The 24,680-nt window shown below is 49.9% G+C and overlaps 8 protein-coding genes across 8 annotated transcripts; 2 read left to right on the top strand and 6 right to left on the bottom strand.

Annotated features, from left to right (window-relative positions):
* Window positions 1-181: 181 nt before the first annotated feature.
* Window positions 182-2,140, top strand: NUU61_000641 (putative transporter; the record flags this gene model as incomplete). Its single annotated transcript, XM_056651225.1, has 6 exons — window positions 182-448; window positions 506-834; window positions 889-1,729; window positions 1,794-1,912; window positions 1,972-2,055; window positions 2,116-2,140. The coding sequence occupies 6 exons, from the start codon at window positions 182-184 to the stop codon at window positions 2,138-2,140; spliced, it is 1,665 nt and encodes a 554-aa protein (XP_056516075.1).
* A 175-nt stretch (window positions 2,141-2,315) lies between these two features.
* On the bottom strand, window positions 2,316-2,690 carry NUU61_000640 (uncharacterized protein; the record flags this gene model as incomplete). Its single annotated transcript, XM_056651224.1, has 2 exons — window positions 2,316-2,535; window positions 2,596-2,690. 2 exons carry the CDS (start codon window positions 2,688-2,690, stop codon window positions 2,316-2,318), a joined length of 315 nt encoding a protein of 104 aa, XP_056516074.1.
* Window positions 2,691-5,647: 2,957 nt separating this feature from the next.
* On the bottom strand, window positions 5,648-8,077 carry NUU61_000639 (putative phosphoinositide-specific phospholipase C; the record flags this gene model as incomplete). The annotated part of the gene is made up of 4 exons (XM_056651223.1): window positions 5,648-5,791; window positions 6,164-6,763; window positions 6,875-7,579; window positions 7,679-8,077. The coding sequence occupies 4 exons, from the start codon at window positions 8,075-8,077 to the stop codon at window positions 5,648-5,650; spliced, it is 1,848 nt and encodes a 615-aa protein (XP_056516073.1).
* A 2,619-nt stretch (window positions 8,078-10,696) lies between these two features.
* On the top strand, window positions 10,697-11,552 carry NUU61_000638 (glutathione S-transferase family protein; the record flags this gene model as incomplete). The annotated part of the gene is made up of 3 exons (XM_056651222.1): window positions 10,697-10,748; window positions 10,803-11,283; window positions 11,333-11,552. 3 exons carry the CDS (start codon window positions 10,697-10,699, stop codon window positions 11,550-11,552), a joined length of 753 nt encoding a protein of 250 aa, XP_056516072.1.
* Window positions 11,553-11,816: 264 nt separating this feature from the next.
* On the bottom strand, window positions 11,817-12,620 carry NUU61_000637 (mitochondrial 54S ribosomal protein mL54; the record flags this gene model as incomplete). Its single annotated transcript, XM_056651221.1, has 2 exons — window positions 11,817-12,067; window positions 12,143-12,620. The coding sequence occupies 2 exons, from the start codon at window positions 12,618-12,620 to the stop codon at window positions 11,817-11,819; spliced, it is 729 nt and encodes a 242-aa protein (XP_056516071.1).
* Window positions 12,621-13,356: 736 nt separating this feature from the next.
* Window positions 13,357-14,643, bottom strand: NUU61_000636 (NAD-dependent epimerase/dehydratase family protein; the record flags this gene model as incomplete). The annotated part of the gene is made up of 1 exon (XM_056651220.1): window positions 13,357-14,643. The coding sequence occupies one exon, from the start codon at window positions 14,641-14,643 to the stop codon at window positions 13,357-13,359; it is 1,287 nt and encodes a 428-aa protein (XP_056516070.1).
* A 3,713-nt stretch (window positions 14,644-18,356) lies between these two features.
* On the bottom strand, window positions 18,357-19,289 carry NUU61_000635 (endo alpha-1,4 polygalactosaminidase; the record flags this gene model as incomplete). Its single annotated transcript, XM_056651219.1, has 1 exon — window positions 18,357-19,289. One exon carries the CDS (start codon window positions 19,287-19,289, stop codon window positions 18,357-18,359), a length of 933 nt encoding a protein of 310 aa, XP_056516069.1.
* Window positions 19,290-21,922: 2,633 nt separating this feature from the next.
* On the bottom strand, window positions 21,923-24,044 carry agd3 (putative extracellular serine-rich protein; the record flags this gene model as incomplete). Its single annotated transcript, XM_056651218.1, has 2 exons — window positions 21,923-22,189; window positions 22,263-24,044. 2 exons carry the CDS (start codon window positions 24,042-24,044, stop codon window positions 21,923-21,925), a joined length of 2,049 nt encoding a protein of 682 aa, XP_056516068.1.
* Window positions 24,045-24,680: the final 636 nt, after the last annotated feature.

Here is a 24,680-nt window from a genome sequence, read left to right as displayed (position 1 = left end):
TTGCGACTGATAAGCTCTGGAAAATGCACCGGCCAACTCTATGGCGTGATAGAGGGCCGGGGCGATGCCCACGCGTTGCCAAAAAAAAATTCCTGGTCCTTATAGCGGCTGCCTCCCGGTAGACCTTGCAGATTGACTGTAACACTCAGATCTCATCTGCCCTGCCCATAGCGCAAGCGCAATGACGGTCGAAGAAGCCAAGAAGACGACGGCTGATGCCGACGAGCATGAGTCCAAGGCTGTACCTAGAGTGTCTGCGGCGGATGACAATTCTTCGTCCTCGGGCTCGTTCGACGGTCACCGTGCGACCAGCAAGCCGATTGACTGTGCGTTTGATACTACTGAGGATCCGCGCTACTATAAGCCCATCCCAGAGTATGAAGGATACCATCGGTGGGATCCCGATTTCGAATGGACCGAGGAAGAAGAGAAGGCCGTTGTGAGGAAGGTAAGAAAATGCAGAGAGTTGGTATATATCATTGTCTAAACTGACCGATGTTGATAGATCGACTGGCGTGTCTGCACATTCGCCTGTATCACGTTCTTTGCGCTCCAGCTGGACCGAGGAAATATTGTCCAGGCCACGTCGGACAATATGCTGGATGACCTGGGCATGAACACCAACGACTATAATACCGGCCAGACCATCTTCTACTTGACTTTCTTGTTTGCCGAGCTCCCATCACAACTGCTGTCCAAGTGGTTTGGGCCCGACCGCTGGATCCCCGTCCAGATGGTGGCCTGGAGTTTGATTGCGGCATGTCAAGCATTTGTTCAGAACCGGAGTGGCTTCTTCACGACCAGAGCTTTGCTAGGTCTGCTAGAGGGAGGCTTGTGAGTGTGGAAGTATTTCATATATGATGCAGAGGTCAAACTAACATTCGGCAGCATCCCGGACACAATTCTGTTCCTGTCGTTCTGGTATAAATCCAAAGAGCTGCCCATCCGACTGAGCTACTTCTGGGTCTCGTACCAGGGCACCGCGATCGTCGGTGCCTTCCTCGCCTTCGGCTTCCTGCACATCCGCGGCGAAGATGGAAAGGGCGGTTGGCGGTACTTGTTCGCATATGAGGGCCTGATTACAGGCGTAATCGGAATCATCGCCGCGTTCTGGATGCCGCCGTCGCCAACGCAGACCGCCGGTAAGTTCCGCGGCAAGAACGGGTGGTTCAACGAGCACGAAGAGAAGATCATGGTCAACCGCGTGCTCCGCGACGACCCCAGCAAGGGCGGCATGCACAACCGTCAGCCGGTGACTCCCAAGATGCTGTGGCGTGCGCTGTGCGACTACGACATGTGGGTTATTTACATTCTGGGGCTCACCTGGATGATCCCCAACACGCCCGCCACCTCGTATATCAGCCTCCAGCTCAAGTCGCTGAACTTCACCACCTTCCAGAGCAACCTGCTGAGTATTCCCTCGTACGTGGTGTTTATTTTGAACCTGTTGTTCTGGACGTGGATTTCTGAGCGCTTCAATGTGCGTTTGATGCTGGGTGTCATGGCCGAGGTCTGGGGACTGGTTCTTCTCATTGCTTTGGAAGTGCTTCCGGCCGATGCCAATGCTTGGGCCCGTTGGGTGCTGCTTACTCTGTTGATTGGTATGCCATATGTTCATGCCATTGTGGTGGCCATTACATCTCGCAACGCGGGCTCGGTCCGTACCCGTACGGTTGCGACGGCCCTGTATAACATGACAGTGCAAGTGAGCAGCATCATTGCCAACAATGTGAGTACTTGAGCCTTTTCCTTTTTTTTTTAAACTAAGAACTTGACTCACAAACGATATCCAGATCTACCGAGACGACGACAAGCCTTTATACCGCACCGGAAACAAGGTGCTTATTGGTCTTTCCGTGTGGAGCGGGTTCATGTTCATCGTGGCCAAGGTGTACTATATTTGGCGAAACAAGTATGTTGAGAAATCCTTTTTTGATCTGAAGTGGTATGGAGTGCTCACTCTCATATTAGGAGGAACGCCGCAGTCTGGGACAACATGTCCAGCGAGGAACGCGAGAGATATATTGCCGAAAACAAAGACCTTGGAAACAAGAGGTAAGAATTGACTCCACAGTGCGAGATAGATGTAGCCGCTGACTTGGTGATTCTTTTCAGACTCGATTTCCGGTTTTTGCATTAGATACTTGGGCGTATTGGGTTGAGCTAGAAGGATTTGCTATGCTAGATAGATACACATTGATTTATTGATACAAAATAGATGTGACTAAGTGAAATGGCAGCAATGCCATTGACACAAACATTAACACAAACAACGACAGTAGACCATAAATATGTATTTAACAAATCCTCGACTGCTACTCCCCAATCACATATTCGCAGCCCTCATCACCCATCCAAACCTCATGAAGTTTCCCCGCCGGGACATCAACACGAGCACCAACCCCAAACGTCTCTTTCTTGACTTGCCCATTGTGCAGTGTGGCATTGTCTTCGGGGTACGTGATAGTAAGGGAACCCCGGCGGATCAAGTGCGTCGTAAGACCGCCGTGCGAGTGCGGCGAGTAATGCGCATTACTTGAAGAGATCAGAACAACTTCCAGTAACTTAGGGTGGATTGTTTTTGGTCCGACATACCTGCCATCGGACCAGGTAAAGACGTGACGGAAGCCCCAGTCTCGGACGAGGCGCTCGCTGTCGGAGCGGGAGCCGACGGGGTATTTTTGTGACATTCTCAAGATAGAGAGTAATCCGAACAGTAGGAGTGGTATTAATGGTTTAATGGTGATTCTAACAATAGTAAAAGTGGGTGCTCAATGAGAGATTGCTGTTTATTAATTGCGGGGGGGCTGATGTCATTCTCTCGCGTGGGGGGGGGGGACAAAAGTACGACTTTGTATAGATGTAGATATACTGCAGTAGAGACAAATAAGTAAATAGTGGTAACAGTCACATTATCCAAATTGAGACCTGCATGCAATATTCGGATCCCGAGTCTAACAATCCTCATAACCCATCCCAACACCAAAAAAAAAAAAAAAAAAAAAATCGTATATCGTTGGCAGACATCACAGAAAAAATAGTAATGAAACAGATAACAGGATCTTCCTTCCCAAAGACTCGACTTGGATGTTGGTCGAGCCTCTCTGTATGAACTGACTGTCGTCGAAAGGCAGTCCTTTTTCCAATGGGCGAGGTCATGGTGCAGCAGTTGTTGGCGATGGTATAGCGTAGCGGATTGAACCGGTGGGAGATGGCCATACGACATCTCACAATCCCCCTCAGTGGAGATGGACGAGTCATTCTTAGCGTATATCATAGGCAAGTGTCTGACAAGCTCATGCACACGGCGTGTGGCAGATATGGCAGCTTTTGCCTGGGATAACCCAGACCTCTTTCCCCTGCGCAGCGCAAGTAGGGCATCGGACCCCGGGCATCTAAAACACAGAAAAATCAGCAAGGACTCGAACCAAGGATCGACCGTTCTTGAAAACAAGAAGAAAAAGGAACAGAAAATGCAAGCAAAAGTACCCCCGAGGATACGGATCGGCGGGGACTCGAACAAACCTTGTTGACGGCAGAGTGTTGGCAGACCGGGGCACGGCACTCGACGGAGTCGGTCATCTTCTTTGTTCTTCTTTGGTCTTCTTTGTTTCGTTTTGTAAGTATTAATTCTTTGCTCCTTCCTTTTTTTTGGCTTTTCCAAAAGCCAACTGGAGAGACCGGGGAAAAGTCAGGCAACGAGTGGTCCGGATGAGCTATCGACCGAGGCAGGGAAGAAGCCAGCCCTTATAAGGCGACCGACAAGGGGGTGGGGGGAAGGGCAAGTAAAGGGGTTAGAAGAGAAAAAACGTCGAGGAAGATGGGGATTTCTCCATTTTCGTTTTACGATCGGCCAGTCACATTGGCCTGATCACCCCCATCTTGCTGGGTGACTGCTGCACGGAATCCACTATCCTTGGGATCTTGGCTATATTCGTATAGTATAGTTTGTATACTATACTATAAGTTAAACGGGACTGTGATTAGGGGTTTGTTTGCTCGATGTTCGGGTATATTGCAGTCGATTAATGCTGCTAGCCTCCCGGCCTAGAGAAAAGAAAAGAGAAAAATGAAAACCACCTTTGCAATGGGCGGGAAATCCGATCGAAAGTGGCGCCAGACTTTCATAGTTGATGTATCGTCCGGGCACCCCGGCGCGGATCCTGGGGCCCGCTCGACCTCGCCGCAGACTGGACGGTGATTTGCGGAGAACATTCTTGGGCGATTATCCATTTTGCTCCTCAAAGCTACTCGATCTGCCCCGATCATTGGCTGTATTGAGTTATGATAAATAGTTCCTCTCCAGCCATCATTTGATCAAGTTGATAGAGGAGGGGGGCATAGTGAATATGCATGCAAGACCCTACGAACCCCTCCTCCGCAATGCGTGAACTGCAGGAGCTTGGATTTTATTTGATTTTATTTGATTCTCATCATTTAGCTTACTCATTTAATTTTGGGCTTGTTTGCTTCTTTCTAGCATGTCTATCCCAATCTTAATCCTAGGTTTTTTTTTTTTTTTCGCCTTTTTACCGACTCCTTCCACTTCTCTTCTTCTCATCGGAGGATTTTCCGATCAGCTCTACTCATCTTGCTCCCCTCCCACTGACAATGCCGATCAATCTGATGCATGGCACTTGGCATGCTGATCCCCCCCCCACTAAAGGGACTAAAGGGAGGATTCTAACAAGACAAGTTCGTGCACGGTAGACAGCATCTCGCGAACGCTGGGTCTTCTCACCGACCTTCCTCTAAACTTTCTCCAGGGCCTATAAAATGATTGATTGATTCTGGTCGAGGTGGCATCATGCAGGATCACTTTCTTGTTTGCTTTCCTGCACACACCCCCTTGATTTCAACGTGCGTGATCGCCCGTCGCATACCTAATTTGTCTTTACTAAAAATCTTTTATTTTGATATCGAGTAAGAAAAATAAAACATGAGAACTCTATATTATTAAGTCAGTGGGTACTTAAAAATAATCTAGTAGCCGCAAACACCGCCAAGTAAGCTAATCCTGTAAAGCCGAGCTAGCTTTTATTTTATTGTATTGTTATTTTATGATTCTTATCCAGCGTTTGCTTATGCGTGGCATCCGCGCGGGGCATGCTGCTGTCCGTGCCAGTGATACCATCACGTATGTTCGAACCTCCTCGCATGAATGGAAATAGTTAGCCTCGTACTTTCGTTATTTCGTATGATATCGAGAAGTGGCCACCTTCTATCTCGAGTTTGTGCCCCATAAACCCTAAGTGAAGGCCCCCGTCACGCCTGCAGGGCTGCATCGTCGACGTGGCCAAAAACTTTAAGTATAATGCCGAGTCTACACACATGATACCTGAGCTTAGTGCGTTGGGACCATCGTGACCAAGGTCTTATGCAGCTGCTTCCAGCCTTGGAGCTTCCGAGTCATCGAGTCTAAAGTAAGGTGCCGTGGTCCAGTTATCATGCCTGATCATCTGAATAGGGGTTTCCCGTTGGCACTGTGTAATAGGCTGCATAGATGCCTGACCCAAGACAGTGAGTGGGAAGTGTTTCAGTATAGATTCTATGAACTGCAGTTCGTTATACCCATATTACTAAACTCTATCAGACTATGTAACTAGAAACTTGCTTGCTACACAATGACCTATCAAACTCCCTCCCTCTATGAGACCTCCTTTGAGATATGGACCAGCAATACCCCGCCTGTTTTTTCTCCACTGCAATCATGAAGATGCACAAGTCGATAGCCGTTGCGCAGCCGGTCGAGTCGAATGCATGCCCAAGCAGCGAGTGAGTCACGCCCAATCTCGTCATCTTTGATTTTAAACCTGAAGAGTTGGAAGGAGGTGGAGTTAGTCACCTGAGATGATGATTGCAGAAGATGCAAGTATGTATAAGCAATGCAAGTGCACGGGGACGCAGAGACTCAAAACAGCAGGGTAGTCACAGGGCTGCCTTTCGAGGCACTCGAGGCAACGATGCATCACTGACGCTTCCCCCGCTAATGATGGACGCCTGCATGGTCTGCGGCTGTGCACATGAGTCTGGATTTGACGGGTGCCACAATGCAGGGATGGTCGTGCATAAGCGAGATTGTGATATGAGGACAAGAAAGGGACGATGCAGCAGAACAAGCAGAATTTAAAACAGAAAAAGAAAAAGAGAACGGCTACGCAACGTACCGTAGAAAACTCAACTCTTCAACGATTCCTGTGACCGCGGGGAATACCAGTTTCTGGCCCTCGAAATCCGGGTTTCTGCCCGAGTAGCTCTTCGTGCATCGTCGGTAGCTGCTCTTAGCCTCAGAGTTGGCGTCATCCTGCCCAGTGGCATCTTCGCTCTCGGGTTCCTCAACATGCAGTTGACAGTTCACATAGGGATGGAACCCTTTCTCGCTGCGGTCTCCCGGCGGTAGAGAAAGATCCTGAGCGGCAAATACCTCGAGGATCAGGGTGACAGTCTGGCGATGGATCATGTCGGATGAAGGCTCTGCGCTTCGGTAGCCAGCCGGCTTGAGCTTCCAGCCTAGGGTCCCGATAAACATGCCGTGATTAAGCATCATGCCCTTATCCAAGTTCTGCCAGTTCATGGCCACGAGCTGAGCACCCCGACGCCAGTAGAATGACGGGTCGAGATTGGATGACGTGACCCGGAAGGCGAATGGGTAGATGCGCATCAGCCCGGAGCGATTGTGAGAAAACAGGGCCTCGCGCTGGTTCAGGTGAGCATCGCGCGCTGCCTTCTCGGACAGAGAGAAGATGTGGACGGGGACTTTGGCCTCTGTTTGCTTATCAGTATACGGGCCTTTAGCTGCCATGTGTTCCAATGTGGATGTTTTCGCCGTACCTGGTTGATCAAAGCGGCTAAAGTGATACGCCCGAGTATAGACAGCCAGTTTCGCTAGGGCCTCCAGGATCTTCGATGGTTTTGATGGCTGCCCCCCTGCAGTTTCTACTCCTTCTTTTGAAGCCTGAAAGTCCTGCTCGGCCTTTTCATTGGCATCTGTCAAGGGGATTGACTTGGTCTTGATCAAGATCTTTCTTTTGAGCTCTGCCAATGTCGGGAGCTTGTTCCCAGGTTCGACGTCTGGCGAAACCTCCACCAACAAGCCGTTCCATGCCTCTTTGATAATATCCACCATCATCTGCTGTTGTTCGAGAGACGCATGCACCTCAAAGCTGACAATGATTGGAAGATCACTGGCCACAAAGGCGCTGTCACGGATTGCATAGCAGACCTCGCGAAATGAAGCGCCCTTGGTCAATGTATGCCCATGCAAGACACGTGGCTCCCCAGTGATGGGCATCTGGCTCGTGGAGGCATCCTCACCACCGACCTGTGCGGCTTTGGTGGATTTGCGGCGCAAGACATTCCCCAATTTGGACGAGACGGAGCGAGGCAATCCTCGACCAGACCCGTCCTGGATGTCGGTCTTGGACCTGACCTTTTCTTTGATTCTGGTCCCCAAAGCCCTGTCGTCGTCACTCGAGTCACTGGAGCTGCCACTTTTTCCTTCCGCCTCGCTGGAATCGGGGGTTTCTGATTCCCCATCCCAGACATCAATCTCCACGGATCTGCAACCGCGCAGGAGGACCTACCCAGAGGTCAGCGAATATTCAACAATCTTAAGCTCTGCCTATTCCCATTGCGACACAGATCAACCCATCACCCCAAGGAAGCTGGATCCACTCACAGATGTGTATGCGCTCGCAGCAGCATCACTGTACAGCTGGTTGCCGGTCAAGTACGTATTGTGACTCGACGAGACAAAATAATCCGAGATGGGGGCGGAAAGATCTAGATCATGATCCGGTGCCTGTGCACCTGCGTTCGCATCCTTCATATACGCCCGGAAAGCGTCCAGCGACAGAGGATCCTGGGAGGTATGACTTCCGGCATTTGCCTCGGGAGATTCCTGCTGGAATTTCTCGAGAAAAAGGCCCAGTGTTGAATTCGACGCCGACACAGATTGGTGGATTTTCTGCAGATGAGTATCGACCGCCGAGTGGAATGACTCGGGGGCTGTCGCATCTGACGGTTGATGAATTGCAAGCTGCCGAGCGCGGTCAACCAGTCCCTCCACTTTGTCCATGTTGCGTGTCTCGCTTGAATCACCCAGCTAATCTGTTTCGACTAGTCGGATGCAACAGCAATGCAATCCCAGATGGTGTGATATCGATGTCGCTGCTTATTGGGAAAGGATCATCAAGGCCCCGCTTGTTTCAGGGGGGGTGGACAACCCCAATCTCGCCGTCGCAGTAGCTTCGCGATAAAGCACAAGATGCGTCAAAAAGACTGTGGGTTTCTGAGTTGATGTCTGCGAGAAGTGGCTAAGAGGGGTCAGACTGGGCGTGTTCCTGATCGGCTCCGCTGTAAACGTGGCATGGCGATCAGCAAGCATATTCAAAATCATGGTTTTTAATATTTTTTATGTTATTTATATCGTCATGTTTATAGCATTTTTTTCTGATGCTCTTCATGCTTTCTTTCATGACTTCGGGCCTAGTCCTCTCTGCACCTCGTAAGGGCAAGACAGAGGCAGTCTTTTCAAAGCTCTCCCCATTGCTGATCAAGCATTTGCCTGGTGAATCCAAGGGTCGCCATAATCCAAGTTTAAAGGGATTAGTCAGGACGTCAACATAACGTAATCGGTAAGCGAGCTGCGCATGTAAGCGAGCTGCGCAGTATCTCGGATATTTAAAATTTAAATCGATATATTTTCGCCACAACGCCTTTATATTTAAAAAAAAAGCTAATTCTCTCGGTTTGGACACTGCAATCTTCGATGGCCTAGTTCTCGGCAGTCGCTACAACGAGGTGGTGCTCGCTGAGAGGCCTGCGAAGCTGGCTGAATAGCTACTGTCGAAGCTATCGATTGGGCTTTAGAGGCTTGGTTTGACGTCGATATTAGCTCACGAGCTTCTTGAACCGATAGGCCTTGCTCTCGAGGTATCTGCCTATTAGATCTAGCTCGCTTTTGCTTCTGCTTCTTATTGGCTGCGCGTAAATCCTTGTTTTCTTGCGCGAGGATCGTAGCGCTATGTATCGCTAACTAGCAGCCTTTGATAAGCTGATCTAGCGCCGCGCCAGTTGGACTTGGTGGGCTATAGGAGCGATATTTTAATAGAGCTTTGATTGATGAAGCCTGTCGATATAGCTATTTTGGATTTTAGGGCGTTTTTAGCGAGAATTGACTGCTTTAGCTGCCCTGACTACTCCTAGGAGATATAGGCGTACGAAGCTGAATATTAAGCTTTTCGATAACTCGATTTGGATTATAAAGGACTAATCTAGCAGCTACGAAGCTATTTTAAATAGTTGTAGCTTTATTAAAGGCTTACGAGCGAGCAGTTAGATATACAGCGAGAAAATCGAATTTATCGATATGATTGATACCACATCGTATTTACCTCTCAACTAAGCTGCCGTATACCTTTTTTAAAGGCGCAAAACAGCTAATATCAAGAGGCTGTAGAATATACGATGAATACGCCGGCATACAAATTGGTATAATATTCGCATCGCTGTATGTTTCATCGAATTAAGGTGTCAAATAGCTGCTATGGCCATCAAGAATCAAAAGCCGATATTTACCCTTCGTACGATTGGCAGTAGCTGGTATAAAGACTCTTTTTAGCCAGCGAAGGCTAATTTCATCAGTCGTCCAGCCATTTTGGCTTATTTCGAAATGCCAATCAGAAGGTAAATCGTCGAACCAGCCTTTGATATAGACCTTATCTTTGAAGATAATATATAGTAGCAGTACCTATCCAGATACGTTTATCGACTCAATTACTATGACCTATTCGCGATTCCCAGGTTGTAACAATAATCGCCGACCGTAGTATTCAGACCTAGTAATCACTTTGGCTGTCGAGGTAAGGCCCATTGCGAAACCAGTCTCATCAAAGTTGTATATATCATCGCATAGTATACTATTCTCATCGATTGTCTTTCGAACGCAGTTAAACCACTTATAAATAATTTTTGGGTCTTCATTTTTGGCGCGCCGATAATCATATCGACGAGAGAAACGAGTCTTGATTTCATTATGTCGATTAATAAAATTATAGACCCATTTTTCGCCGATAGACTAAATCGAGGTAGATCCACGCTTAGCCAATAGAATATTAGCCATTTCTCGTACAGCTGCTGGCCGAAGAGCTGCTCCGCGTAAATCCATCGAAAGAATCCATCGGAGAATTGATTCTTCTTCAATTTAGGTCAATTTCTGGCAATTGGCGCGTATAGTGGCTCGATTAGGTGTTCCACGAAGGCGCGTCCGAAGCGTAGATTCGGGTATATTAAATCGACGAGCTGCTTCACGAATAGAAGGAATTTCTTGCTTCTGAATAGCCTCGATAGCTAGCAAGCCCCTACCCTCCTGCTCGATAGATTTTCTAGCTTTTTGAGAGCGAATTGGTGGCATAGTAGGTGGTTGAAATTGATAGGTTCGCGTAAGTGGCGAGATTTTCGTGTTCTGCGCAGCTCGCTTACATGCGCAGCTCGCTTACCGATTACGTTAGTAACTATCTGTTCTGACTCGCGCAGATAAGCATTCGGTGAAAGGACTGTCCCCCGCACCCCGCTTGAGACTCGTATATAAGGGCCTCCCCCCGCGACAATCACTTAATCATGAACCCATCTTTTACCTACTACCTTCTCCCTGGAATCACCGAATAATACATAAATATATTCAGTAGAATCCACAATGGCCGACTCACGGCCCGTCCACTTTTTCGACCTTACATCCACGCTCCCAGGTGAGGCCCGGTCTCTCTCAGGCGAGGTCCTGTGCTGACCCGAGATAACCCCAGGCACAACCAAGTCATGGTCCCCCAACACGCTGAAGGTGCGGTTGGTGCTGAACTTCAAGGGCGTCCCCTACACCCAAAGCTGGGTGTCCTACCCGGACATCGCGCCGTTGATGAAAGCACTGGACGTGGACCCCAACGGAACCGGAACGCCATACACCCTGCCGGCAATCAATCACAAGGCATCGGTGACAACCAGCTCCTCGGGCACAATGATGGATTCTCTGCCGATCGCCCAGCACCTGGATAAAGTATACCCGTCGCCGCCGTTGTTCCCGTCCGGTGACGCCAGCTATGCGCTGGCCGTCGCTGTCGCCAGACTCACGGGTCTGATGGCGCCGAGTATCATGCTCCTGGTGATCCCGCGGGTGACGGAGTCGTTGGACCCGCGCGGCAAGGAGTATTTTGATCGCACGCGCTCGGAGCTCTTTGGGAAGCCCTTGTCGGAGGTGCGGCCGACCGATGAGGAGACCTTGCTGGAACTGTGGCAGGGCATTGAGAAGGAGACTGGGCCGTTGCTGAATATGCTGAAGGGGGAGGGACGGGAAGACCGGTCCGTTCTTCGAAGGTGAGAAGGCGGGCTATGCGGATTTCATTATGGTTTCGGTGCTGGCATTCTTCCATCGGTTTGATCGCGAGGTCTGGGAGAAGATGCTGGGTCTGGGAGAGGGCCAGTTCAAGGCGCTGTGGGATGCCTGCTCGCCGTGGTTAGAGGGTCAGGGCGAAGAGAAAGAGTGGCCGGTGCCACAGTAGTCGGAAGGCATGCTCCCTTACAATGTCCCTAAACAGGTCAAAAGAACCCGAGGGGAAAATTGGTAGCAAGTAGCATTGGGTGATATATAGCACAATCGAGAAACCAATCCACATAATAATACACGCCGGGCATCTGAAAAGCCCGTTCTGTCCAGTATTCAGCGCCGCCCCTAGGCGTGTATGGCCATTGGGGCACAGGGCAAAATAAATGAGATCGCTGTCACAATTGACGGACGCTAATAAGATTCCCACGTGAGCATGAGATCACAGACCACGCAGGAAGTTGGATTCCTTGATCGACTTGCGTCTCGACTCTCTGGCACTCTTAGTGACCTCCGAACGCTTCTCACTACCCTCGGTAGCCTCGGTCACAATATCCTCCGCTGGTGTATCACGGTTGTATGACGCCGGTGTGATATCGTAAGAATGGTGATGCACGGGAACCTTCGGCGCAATGGGACCAGTACGGGCAGCGAGTTTCTTTTCGTAGCGTTTCCGTTGTTTCTTGTTCAGCGCTGCAGCGTAAAGGTGTGTTAGTACTCAGGCCACCTCGAAAGTCGAATGAAGAACATTAGGAGAGAGAAACATACTGCTCACGTCTACGCCACCCGTCTTGGCCTTGTCTTGCTTGCCCGAATCGCCCAAAATATCCCAGAGCCAGTCCGGGTATTCGGCGTCCTCCTTGGCGAAAACGTCGGGTTTGTTCTTGAAATAGTTGAGGCCGTTCATCTTGGTCCCAGCCGGGCAGCTACTCGGTGGGCGTGTGACAGCTGGTTTTGAGGAGGCTTTAGGGCGCACCTCGGTGTGAACGCCTTCGGGGGTACTGAAGGGCTGAGAAATGCCCGGGGTAGCGGAGGAGATGGCGGACGGAGTCGTATTGTCGCCGGCCGAGGGTTGACGCGGAGCGGATGGCATAGGAGGAGCAGCCACAGAAGGGTTGTTTCCTCCACTGGACAATCGGAATTGGGTGCGAACCACGGGGAATTGGCGCGCGCATGATGAAGCAGACCAGGTCACCGGCTGTTGTTGTAGCCGGGACAGGCTCGTCCGGCAGCTTCTGCAAATCATGACGGCACAGCAGTGAGTGCAAAGATCAGCAAAAGTCTTAAGCCCTGGAGATTGTGGATTGGCCCGGGGTGGAGAATTCACGAGACTGCCGCAAGTTCAAGGAAAGCTTTCGCAGAAAACTGCGGCATCGATTGCCAAGCCGGAGGTGAGTCACGTGTTCTAAGACTACAAAATAGTGTCTAAGTCTTGTCAGTGGGAGGGAGGGATCCTGTGCTCTCAGATTCCCTGGCGGAAAGCTGATGGCTTTCGACTACTCGGATATTTATGGAATGGCATTTCCAATTGATATCGCAGAAGCATGTCGCTGTTGCTGTCTATGGAGCTGCCACGTGACAATACCTGCTGACTCATTATTTTCATCTCCTTCCTCTTCGGGATGCTCTCTGTCTGCCCACCATCTCCCGGCCTCACTGAGCTGCTTCCCTACGATCGATGCTCACCAGGGCAGAAGATGAATTTATTTCACAGTTTCTGCTGCTTAAATTCACAGGGGTTTGGAAAATGAAGAAATTGTTAACTTTTGACTAATACACATCTAGCAACAACAGAGTACATGGATCGCGAAGGTAACTCGAGAGAAACCCACAGAAACGCAGAATGTGCCAGACATGCAATTCTATCCATAATTATGAGTCCAGTAAATAAAGATGACGCATGCCGCTGAAAACACCCAAAGGCTCCCAGCTCCACAGGAAAAGCATGAAGAAAAGACAAGAAAAACGAGGGCTGTCTCAAGTTATGACGACAGCCCACTAACATCCAAGAAGTTGCAAATATCCTGACAAGCATCCTTCAGGCTCTTTTCTGTCTTCCACTCAAGCTCCTGCTGGGACCTGTCTACGACAGCAACGCAGGCTCCCACATCACCCTCGCGACGCTCAGCCGCCCGCCGAGGAATGGGTTTTGAAGATACCGCTTCCATTGCATTCACCACTTCCAACACCGAGTGGCCACACCCCGTTCCCAAGTTGAAGGTCCGGAAATTCTCCTTTAGCTTTCCGTCATTGGCCGAACTGAGCGCGACAATGTGGCCCCGGGCGAGATCTGTGACATGGATAAAGTCCCGGACAGCTGTGCCATCCTCGGTGTTCCAGTCTGTCCCAAACATCTGCAACTCCTCATATTGCCCAGTCATGACTTTGACCACCACCGGCAGAAGGTTCGTGGGTGCTTGGCGCGGATCCTCTCCCAACAATCCAGACGAATCACACCCGACAGGGTTGAAGTACCGGAGAGCAACAATCGTCCATTCGGGATCCGATGCAGCCAAATCGGCCAGAATCGTTTCGCAAATCCATTTGGTGCGGCCGTAGGGGTTAGTGATGCCAGTACATCCGGGCTGCAGTGTCCTTGAAACTCCGGTATGATCTGTGTACGCCTCCTCTTTGTGGACACAGAGCTCCTCTTTCAATGGCAACCCTGAAGTCGCGAGCGTCCCATATATTGTTGCAGAGGACGAAAAGATGAACGTTTTGATCCCGAAGTCGCCAAGTGTCGTGGCGAAGTCCACCATGCCGCTCACATTGTTTGAGTAGTACTTCAGTGGGTTTCGGATACTCTCCTCCACAGCCTTATATGCGGCAAAGTGGATGACTCCGGCAATCCTTGACTTTGGAACTCCCCATCGAGATGGGAGCCGATAGTCTTCGAGGAGAGTACGAAGCGTTGAAGTGTCTCGATAGTCATGTGCATGCAGGCACAATGACGGCATCGTGGTGCCATTCTTTTCATGGAATTCGATCGCCAAGGAGTTGATGCGGTTAAGAACATCCTCAAAGGCGTTGCTGAGGTTGTCGATCACAATCACATTATAATTGGCCTTGAGAAGTTCCAAGGTCGTGTGGCTTCCGATGAAGCCTAAGCCACCTGTGACAAGAATATATTGGCTCTCCACAGGAAGTCGTTGCAAAAGGACGTCGAGGTTGTCAAAGAGGAATGAAGACTCCGTGGCCGGTGTGTCCACTGATCTTGGAGAGTCACTCTCAACCGGGGTGCTTGCCTCTGACCGTCGACGGCTGTTCATCGCGAATATCAACTAGGAAACTCGGAAATGAGGTGGATGGCAAGGGGCAGATTAACTCTACTATCAATGCACAAAGCAGAAGTGTTTTCTGATGCTATTGGTAGTAAACACCAAGATCTGACCAACTCCCCAGGGGCCGTCATGCACGATTTATACTCCACCAAGAAATGGTTTGTGTTGCCTCGCTGCTTCAAATTCCTCGTTTAGCTCTTCCTATTGTGCCCATCTTTTTCGTCAGCAAATGGGGGTGGATCAGCTAGGCCTGGCCGGCAAAAATGGCAAGGAGAAACCGGCGGAAAAAAAATAGAAGAGACATAAGCCCAAAAAAGAAACAAAGCGGCATGGGTCCTACAGGCGAGAGGGAATATTGCGACAGTCGGGCAGGATCACCCACAGGGGCCCAGACATACGACTGGGCCTTGGAAAATATTATTGTCACGGTCCCAAGAGCCCTAAGCGCTTCCCCCTGGGCGCTCCATTTGGGGCCTTCAGCTCCGAACTACCCTCCTTACCACAAGATGATTGTTCACCTTTGACGTCTCATCTAAGACTCTTTCTGCGATGGTATGTTCGAGCCCCGCTTCGGCGTATTTTGGGCGAAGAGAAATACCAGTCTATTCGCTCTGGCTTATGGGGTTGTTAGACGGCGTTTTCCGTGGCTTTGGAATTAGGGCAATTTTCCCCCTGAATATACACAGCTTTTGTACATACACAAACTTTCTTTACCTGTACCCCCCCTCTTCCGCAATATCTCCGAAAAACACGCGAGCCCACGTGGATATCGTCCTTCGAGACGCCCTCCACTGATCCGAGTGCATATTCTTGTCCTCGGTGCAATTCTTGCCGCCGACAGCCCCTCTGCTGTGGTCACCACTTCTGGCTACGACCCTATGCAAGAAAAAGAAGGAAAAGAAAACCAGCATGGGCCCAACATCCGAGGCCTTCGTGCCACTCTATGTGTACCCTGTTCCTGGGACGTGGAGCTCGCCAGAAAGGGTGTATGTTTCAGCTTTCCAATCCGCCCAGACCGCCCCGATTTGTTGTTTTGTTGTGTCTGTTCCTAAACGATTTCATATTTAACGCTCGTGAACTCCTGTGAAGCTTGAGTATGGAGCATGATGTAGACCGAGGTTATTGGTTTTGTGGCGTGATAATCAAGTTAGGAAGGGCATACTGAGGTGGTGATTGTAATCGGTAGCGAGAGTAGCTAGGGCTATGTTTTCGGCCGAAGTTGATGTCGGTTTCTTTTGCCTTTGTCTGAGAGACAAACATATTGCACTCGGCTCCGGGAATACGAGTCATGATAGTAATAATCGCAATCCTTAATTTTTATCTTTATACTTGTTTTACTTTTCATAGAGACCGGTGAAGTGTACTTTTTGGGGTTATGGCCGAGCTTCAAGGTGAAATACCCGAAGACGGGTAATTTTCACTTCTTCGCTGCCAAGCTACAATACACATCGTCTAGACGTTGTCCAGATCAGACTTCATACTTGGTAATATTCCACCATTCACGGCGGTTGCAGATAATGTGGAATTAGCTCTATATTTAGCCCTGGGTGAGTTTCATTCGGGTCCGGATGAGACAACAAGAGACAGATATGTCTTGGAGCTGGTGGGGTCAGAGGGGGAACAAAAAGAAAACAAAAATAAGTAAGATCTAGCCATACAATTTATGATTCTTTTTTTTTTTTTTTTTCGAAGACTCAAACTGTTACAATCCGATGCAGACACCTGAGACAGCAGCGTGATCCCTGACAAAGACAAATAATGACTCCTCGGGAGGGAAGAGAAAACAGAGACCGAGGAGATGGATACTGCGGCACAACGCTGCAGTGGAACAGGAGGGTCGTGTACAACGTGTTCAAATCGGGGGTATCGTGGGCAGATTGAAATTTTCTTCGCTTTGTTCCAAGGGGAGTGGTCAATGGGTGCATGAACCAAAACCAGACCGCGGTGGGATGGATGGCGCTGTATGGGCAAAGATGACCGACCCTATGGGTTTGGGAGTTGGGTTGATGAATTGCAGCCGCAATACTACTGTTGCGGATAATGTTAATATCTCGCCTAGGTGCCTTTTTGACTCTAATTCCAGTCTATTTGTGTATTTGCCACATTCATTGACTTCTGACTTCTCTAAATACTATGAGACTACAGTGTTTGATACTTGGTTTTTCTTTTTGCCTCATAGGGCTACAGCATGTACTACGTCCCTGGTAAAATGCGAGTAAAACGTTGAACACCGAAGTCCTGGACTGAGATTGCTACAGCAATTTCTACAAAGACAGGGGGGAAAAGTCTAGTAGTTCTCGGTATTCCTTTGGGTGCTCTTTCGACGAGTCAGTACCTTGTGACATAGTGAAAGTAAGAAGGCAAGAGTCGCAAGTACTATGTTGGCAAGGCAACGAACATCAACCCCCACGGTTCGGGCAGATCCGTTCAGGACCCAGCCGGGACCAGATCTTAGCCGCAGAGTATGAAATTTCATTTTCTGGAATATATTAGACGAAAAGACGAGAAATCCTTAGATCCGAGAGTGGGTATATGACAGATCACTTTTTTTTTCAACATGTATGCTCCAAAGGAAAGAAAAACAAGACAGGATTGTCTCGGTCCAGACCCGTTTCGCCGGTGCATCCGACGGGAAGATCGCGGAGTTCAGCCTACCTAATAGCTGGGAGATGGGAGATGAGAGATCCCCAATTGTTTTAGCAGTCCCTGTCAATGAAAATTTCAACGGCGCTAGAAAGTAGGGCTTTGGTGTGAGTGGTTCGCCACCTAGCCCTAGTCTTGGAGATCCTCGCCTGTCATGAATTGTACAATTTCCGGGGATTGAATTTCGATTCTGCGGTTATTGCGGCTTAAATTTCAGTTGCTAATTGTTCGGATCTCTCATTAATTACCTTTCTATAGTTGTTGACAACAGCATATGAACATATTTAGCAATACAAGGAGGAGAGAAGGCAATACACGGGGAGAACTGAAAATTATTATTCGATGACCAGCCACACTAGAAATGCCAGACATTACAACTCCTCAAACCTGACCAATGGACCAATAATGCGACTGCAGGCTTGTGCAGGTGCCAAGTGCACTTTGGTGTGCTAGTTTGACTTTCGGGTCGTCTCCGGCCATACAAGCTTGCTCCCACGACACACCTTTACCTGTCGATCGTTCTTTGCGCGGTGGGAAAGCAAACCCCCCAAAAAATAAGTTTTCTCAGGAATACAAAGACAAAGACAAAATAAAATTGCTATTTATGGCTTGCTGTACTTGCTGTAGGCAGTATGAATAGCGAAACCATCAGACTCGGCCGATGGCTTGCATGGGTTCGGTCCAAGAAGCCGGGAACTGTTTGTAGGAGCTTTCATTGGGTTGCATTATTATCAATATGAGAATTTGTGCGGTCAACCTGGACTCCCTTCGCAATGGTGACAAACGTGGGGTGTATGAATCGTGGAGGTTCGGGATATGCTAATATAGAAGAGCAGTAGCCCAATTTGAGGTAAGTGGTGGCGAGTTATCCTGGCTAATAAGAGCCCATACTCGATCAAGTAGATCGCTCTGCTGATTATACCGTAGACTTCATTTACCTAGCTGCGCCCTGGTAGCAGCATGCGATGTTCACCAGTCCAAATGGAATTATGATTCGTATTGATACATGAAGTATTTCAAACAGGAAACAGGGCACCCCGAACGGGCTACCTGTATTGTCATGAGCAGTATTCCACCCAGCTATCCAGATTCATGTTCTTGATGACCGTCGAGAAATTGCCCGCGCTATCTGCGTTGCAAGCACCCGACTTCTGCTTGGCCGTGACAGACTTGTTGTCATTGACATCATCGCCCTTGGGGTATTCGATTTGGAAGACGGGTTTGTTTGCCTTGGTGAACGCGGCGTAGGTGTCACACTCCTCGTATTGAGCACACTGCTCGTTGACACACCACTGCAAGTTGCTGATCACCGAGTCAATGATATCGCCACCATTCTTCAATCCCATCGACAAGCCACGGGTATGCGCCTCGGACGCGAGCCAATTCACAAAATTGATCGAGTCGGCCTTGGTCAAATGCAGCCCATTCTTGTTATCGTATGCATCGATGTTATCCGGGTCAACGCCGTCGCAGCCCTTCTTCTGCGCGAGATCCAACCGCGTCTGCATGATCTTGCGCACGCTGCTGGACTTGATGTTAAGCCAGCGCTCGCCCGGCCAGTCGGGGAGCTCGTCGCCCAGGTCCGCCTTGTGGAAGTCGCCGGCGTCGGAGCGCCAGTCTTCGTAGGTGCCCGCGGAAAAATAGCAGATGACCTTGCGGCCCTTCTTTTGGAGATCGGAGATCACGCTCGCTTTGTTGTTGAAGAGATCGATGTCGTAGACCTCGGCGTCCACTGAGGTGTCGTTGAGCGGGTACAGCAGCTCAATTTGCCATTTGGTCCCCACGGCCGGCTGCCATTTCACCGTTTTGTTGACTGCGCCGTTGGATTCGGTGGTGTCGCCCTCATCGTCGCCGTCATCGTGATCTTTCAGTCCAACTCCTAGTCCCACACCCAAGCCCACGCCAAGTGCTACAAGGACGAGCCCCACGGCCGAGAAGATTAGGATTTTCTTCTTGGTGGACCAGGCCAAGAAGCCAGTTTTTGCAGACATCTCTCCGATAGAAAGGAACTGATTTGGTGGACAGGACAAATGTCCCCGTTGGACAACCAGGGTGTTTGAAGTAATCAAGAGAAATGAGATGAGAAAAGACAAGACCAAGCTCAGCAAGGATCTCGGGAGATGCACATCTTTAAGGCTGAGAGGGTCCAAAGGGGCTCGGCCAGAATCGGGCTGTGGCGATCCGTTGGGGGTCAATGACACCTTGGTTAGCTTTTTCCACAATTTGGACCCGTGCAGAGAGAAAAATGTGGAAGAGGAATTGCAAAGAAATCCGGCAGCCTAGGAAGTGGGACAGCGCGCCAAGATCGCGTCTCAGTCGCGTTTTTTTCGTCCCTCACCCAAGCAAAAGCTGAAGCAAGCAGCAATTGTGATTGGAAACATCAAATCACCAAGACTCCGCAAGGGGCTTCGGGTCAAATAAGGTGGTGGAACCGCTGTTGATCTACCGAGTTCGCACTGATCGTCTCTACGCCATTTGATTTGATCTCCAAACCACTAAAACACAGAATGAAAGAAGATGGTCTGTCGGCAAAAGATGCCCATCACCCAGGCAAACTCCAACATAAAGGATGCGCCCAAAATAGCGTCAAAGAAATTTCACTCTGCCTTGCCAAGACCGCTAGACCCCAACGTTGAAAAGGGGCCAAGAAAGCGACTCTGATAGACGTCCCGAATAGCATCATTGTGAACCACCATCAGACGAAGGTGTCATACATTCAAGACCTTCAGCTCTCTCAGGAACCGTACTCCCCGAACACCCACCCAAAACTCAAGGCATGCTCCGAGCAGCCAATTCGACCCCCCAATCATTAGGATGGTGGGATTCTGCTCTGTGTGAGGAATGAAACATTTCCAATCGCAACCAAATGGATCACGATGTGCTGGCAAGCGCTTGGAAAGAAAAAGCACACCGATATTCGATCTGCTGGCGGTTCTTTGTCTTGCAAAAACCACATACATACAGTACACGAATGCGGGAACGACACCCATTGTATGGTAAGTTTCAATCTGGAGGTCTGTATGTCACTTACCCGTATTTCTCACATCAAGCCCTAACTCCGTCCATGTACACTTCCGACGACGCAGTCCCTGGCCAGTCGAGTTACCAATCCGTGCTGATCCAAGAGAACAGGCATGGCGACCCGAGTCCTGACTTGTCGGGCCAGGTCCCGGACAGGGGGATGCGCGTCATCTGCTGCCTGACCCCCCGAGGCGCTTACGCACGATGTGAACCGGGGGTTCTCATCAATCCGAAGGTCACCGTTGGCTCTGCTCTGCTTGTTTGTTTTTTGCTACCTCGCTTACATTCTAGTCTTCTTGCCACTTCCCATCGCCGCGATCTACGTTCTGGGATCTCCGACCGAATACGAAACGATAACGAAGGTTGTATATCATCCCAGGTCCCGATCAACATTGTCAAAATAACCCAATCGCCTCAAGTATCCATCCCATCCGCTCCTCCAAGAACGCCACTGCCGCCTTCTCTGGGAATGAACCTGCCTGAGACTCGCAGGCTTCTATGTGAGAGCAATATAAGCTGCGCGCGGGAATTGGGCACTCCTCCCCTGCCAAGCTCTCACACTTAACAGCCTCAACTATGACACTTCACGTCTTAACTCCGTGGTCTGATGAAGGAATTACGTCCGACCATGGCCTGAATCCAAATCAACCTAATTTTGATTTTAATTTGATTTAATTTATTTTTTATTATTTTGCACACAGAAGCGAGAATGCAGGGAAGGAGTCGAAGCTCGATCTCGATTCTACACCAAGTAGCTCGGTATATTCCAATTGCCGACACATCAAATAATAACCTAGTTAGAATCCAGGGATTTGGTAGTATGCCCCAAAGCGACGGTATTTGACGACTTTTTCTCCATCTGGGATCTAGTAGAAGAATAGAATGCATAGATGATATCGTATTCATTCCCCACCTACTTCAGACCTGACTTTTCACCTGCATCCAAAGCTCGATGCTGTACAACCCACCGAGTCATCTACCCAGCCAGGCACATAACGTCCGAAGGCAACGCATATCTCCCGAAAAGAATAGTCAGCTTGCAGCCTTCCAATATGATTTCGTCTAGATCAGCCACATGTTGCGTGAACCTGGGTTTCTGCATTCAATATGGTTTGGTAGAGAGCTTGAATTGTTTAAGAGATTCGGCTGCGAAGGCTTGCGCGAGTTGGTGGGTTATAGTAGCTGCGGAGATGGTTTCCAGAGTGCGGGATCAGACATCGGATATACCTCACTCCGTGTACAACCTACTCCTTTGAGCCTGCAGGGTCAAAAACATCGACCTTTGAAACCGCAAGACGAGAATTTCATCGAGCACGGTTGCTGAATGCCCATTGCTTAGACTATGCTTTGGGGCAATATACACTCTCATCTTGCTCTAGGTATTTTCAGCTTAGTCATGTCAAACTTAGAACAGAATATAGTAGACATAAAGCAATTTCCATTATATTGCAACCTATTTTCGAGTTTTCGTGTGTAGATATAACCATTACCAATATCATAAAGCCATGCACATCATACCGAGCAAAATTACACCAATCCAACCGCAAAGAACATCATATCAACCCCCCAGCTATCCAAGGGCCAAGGCTCCATCGAGGAATATCTACAGTGCAATCGGGGTCGACAGAGTAAATGTCACTGGTGACCCGGAAAGCTGCACCCACACAGTCAGGGGGTCCTTCCCCAGCTGCTCGGTAGTGAGCCCCTGGGTATTAGTCGGGGCAACAGGGAAAGTGACAGGGATGGGAGAGCCGCAGCTGGCATCCTTTGCAGAGACCGTCACACCAGTAATTTTCTGGTTGCTGGTGGTATAGCTGAGAGAATAACCACAAGCATCTCGAGTATAACGGTCCAGGAATTGAGCAGACATCTAAATATAGTTAGTAAAACAAGTACCACGCACAAATTACTTTCCATCGAACTGTTTTTCAGGCGAGTCTTACCTTCTCGTGGGTCACGGTAACCAGGGGCCACTCGGCCAGACGCACAAACTCCTGTACCTGCGTCTCGACCCAGGCCTGGAAAATAGAGTACTTGGCTGACACCCCGTTGATAGTAATCGGGTCCACGTCGGCGTTGCGCAGATTGGCCTGGTGGAACATGTAGGGATCGTGCGCGAGACTAAAGAGGTGGCGCATCGTGTCGGCCTTTTCGGTCGCCAGCAGGTCCTCGAATGTGCCGCTACCAGCAGAAGTGTCGATCCACTCTTGCAGAGTGCAGCCTGGGGTGTCGCAGTTGTAGTAGATACGTGTCGCCCACCGAGGGTTGACCTGCATTCCCGCAAAGCCGTCACTATCGGTGGTGGTAAAGTACGGCCACATGGCATTCTTGGTGTTCAGAAGAGCGGGGCGAGTGTTGTCGCCCACACAGTTCTTGATCCCGTTCTCCCACCAGGCACGCAGCGCGTCTCCGTTGTGAAGACCCGTGATAGCCGGCGGGATGATGCCATTGGAGGTGAAGTACTTGGCCTTGTCGATGCCAACCTGCTTGAGCCAAGCCTGGTTGAAGCTAATCTCCTTGTAGACATCCGCGTAGGTGGCGTTGTTCTGTTCCTCGTGCGTGAAGGTGTGCGAGATGTGGCCGAAGCTGTTGAGGTTGCTTTCAGTGGTCCACCAGACCAAGAGGTCGTCCATTTTCGTGCATGCGCCGGTCCAGTTATACGCAGTTGGCGATGCCGGCCACAGATTCGTGCCAGTGCCCAGAGGCTTCTTCCACTCGAGCTCGGTGTCTGCAGGCGAGTCGTACTCTATGCCGCCTCCATTGCATGCCGTGTAACCTGCATCGGTGTTGGAGGCATTTTCAATATTGCCATTGCCGTTGTGGCCGACTTCCACAAAGTATGAGCTGCCGGCATTCATCTTGGCATTGATGCTGGTGACCCAAGTCGAGATTCCATTCATGTCGGAAACACGGATTCGGAAATTTGTTCCATTGGGCTTGTAGATCTCGGTTTCGAGGAACATGTCATCGATCTGGGTGTTCAAATTGACCCGGCGGTATCCAGCGTAAAGACCACGAGTCATCCAGGTGATCCATGCGTGCTGCAAGTAGTTGGAAGTGGCGCTCCATGTGGTGTCAGCACCAATGAAGAAAGCCATCTGCTCGCGCCCGTCGAAGTTGTTGATAACCGCAGCTGTAGTATCAGTCGAGGTAACCGAATTGGAAGCAAACTTCGCAATCGCCTTGGTAGTTGTAGTGTTGCTGATAGTGGCCGGGTAATGCCAGAGCCCTTCAGTGCTAACGCCCGCGCCGATCTTCAGACCGGCCGACGGGAAGGCGCTGGTGTCCGTGAAAGATATCAGCTGCTCAACGCCAGTGTTGCAGCATCCGTTGCCAACTGCAGTGGCTCCATAGTTAGGACCGGGGTAGACATCGTATTGCACCATGCGGACACCGTATTCAAGCTGGTAAGCATACAGCTGGTTCCATTGGTCGGTGGTCAGCGCGCTTTGGAATCCCTCGGTTCCAAAGTCGTAGCTGACTTCGGAGGCAATGACAATTCCCCCGAAATTTCCTCCGGAGCTGGAATTTAGCGCTGGAAGAGTCACGCCGGTCTTTGGAACCAAGAGGGTGGTGAATGGAATGCCATAGCCATTGAGACCAGAAGAAGCCACAGAAGCGGCTGCGGAATCTCTGGCAATAACCAGGATATTGGCAGCAATGCTGGCATGTCCGATTGCGCTCGCAGAGGCGGCAGCCGAGATGGAAACGGGAGTTGAAGACATCTTTGGTGTCACTTTCGACGCCCTCGATGTGGTGAGAGGAGACGAGGACTTTGTACCTCCAGACAAAACTGAAGTAACAAAGGTGGATGAAGCAGGGGTATTGGTGGAGATGATCTCAACCGATGAGCCAATACCACTCACTAACGACGATGAAGTCAAAGACACAATAGGCGTTGGCACCTTGGACACACTGGTGGTAACCTCCTCAACAATACTTGTGGTAGTAGTATGATGAGGATGGTGATGGGGTGGATGGGGTGGAGATCTGAAGGCTGTGACAATCGGCCTTTGTGCCAAACACCGGGGCGAGTGTTGCATATTATAAGGCCATAGAAACAAGCGAGCTTGAGGGCCCAGACGGGAATTGGAACCATCTTGACGCTGACCAGGGGTGCAGAACACGCGTTAGGCACGAGATGAAGGCCACACAATTCACCATGCACACCGGCAAGCGACAGTTGGGGAATTAGATGCCGAGCGAGGGCTTAACATTGCTGTCAAAAAAGATCATGGATGACGTGGCTACATGTAGTTCTAGTTAGATGCCTCTAATCCCTATCGCCATCCTTGATTCTCTGGCCCAAGTTTCGATCAAGGGCAATTTCCTAAGGGAAAGAAAATCTCGCTTGAGACCCA

The sequence above is a fragment of the Penicillium alfredii genome (genome assembly GCF_028826965.1).
Source record: "Penicillium alfredii strain IBT 34128 chromosome Unknown utg000001l_segment0_segment0, whole genome shotgun sequence".
In the NCBI taxonomy this organism is placed as follows: domain Eukaryota; kingdom Fungi; phylum Ascomycota; class Eurotiomycetes; order Eurotiales; family Aspergillaceae; genus Penicillium; species Penicillium alfredii.
Note: the sequence above shows the minus strand (reverse complement) of the source record. Positions and strands in the feature narration are given on the sequence as shown.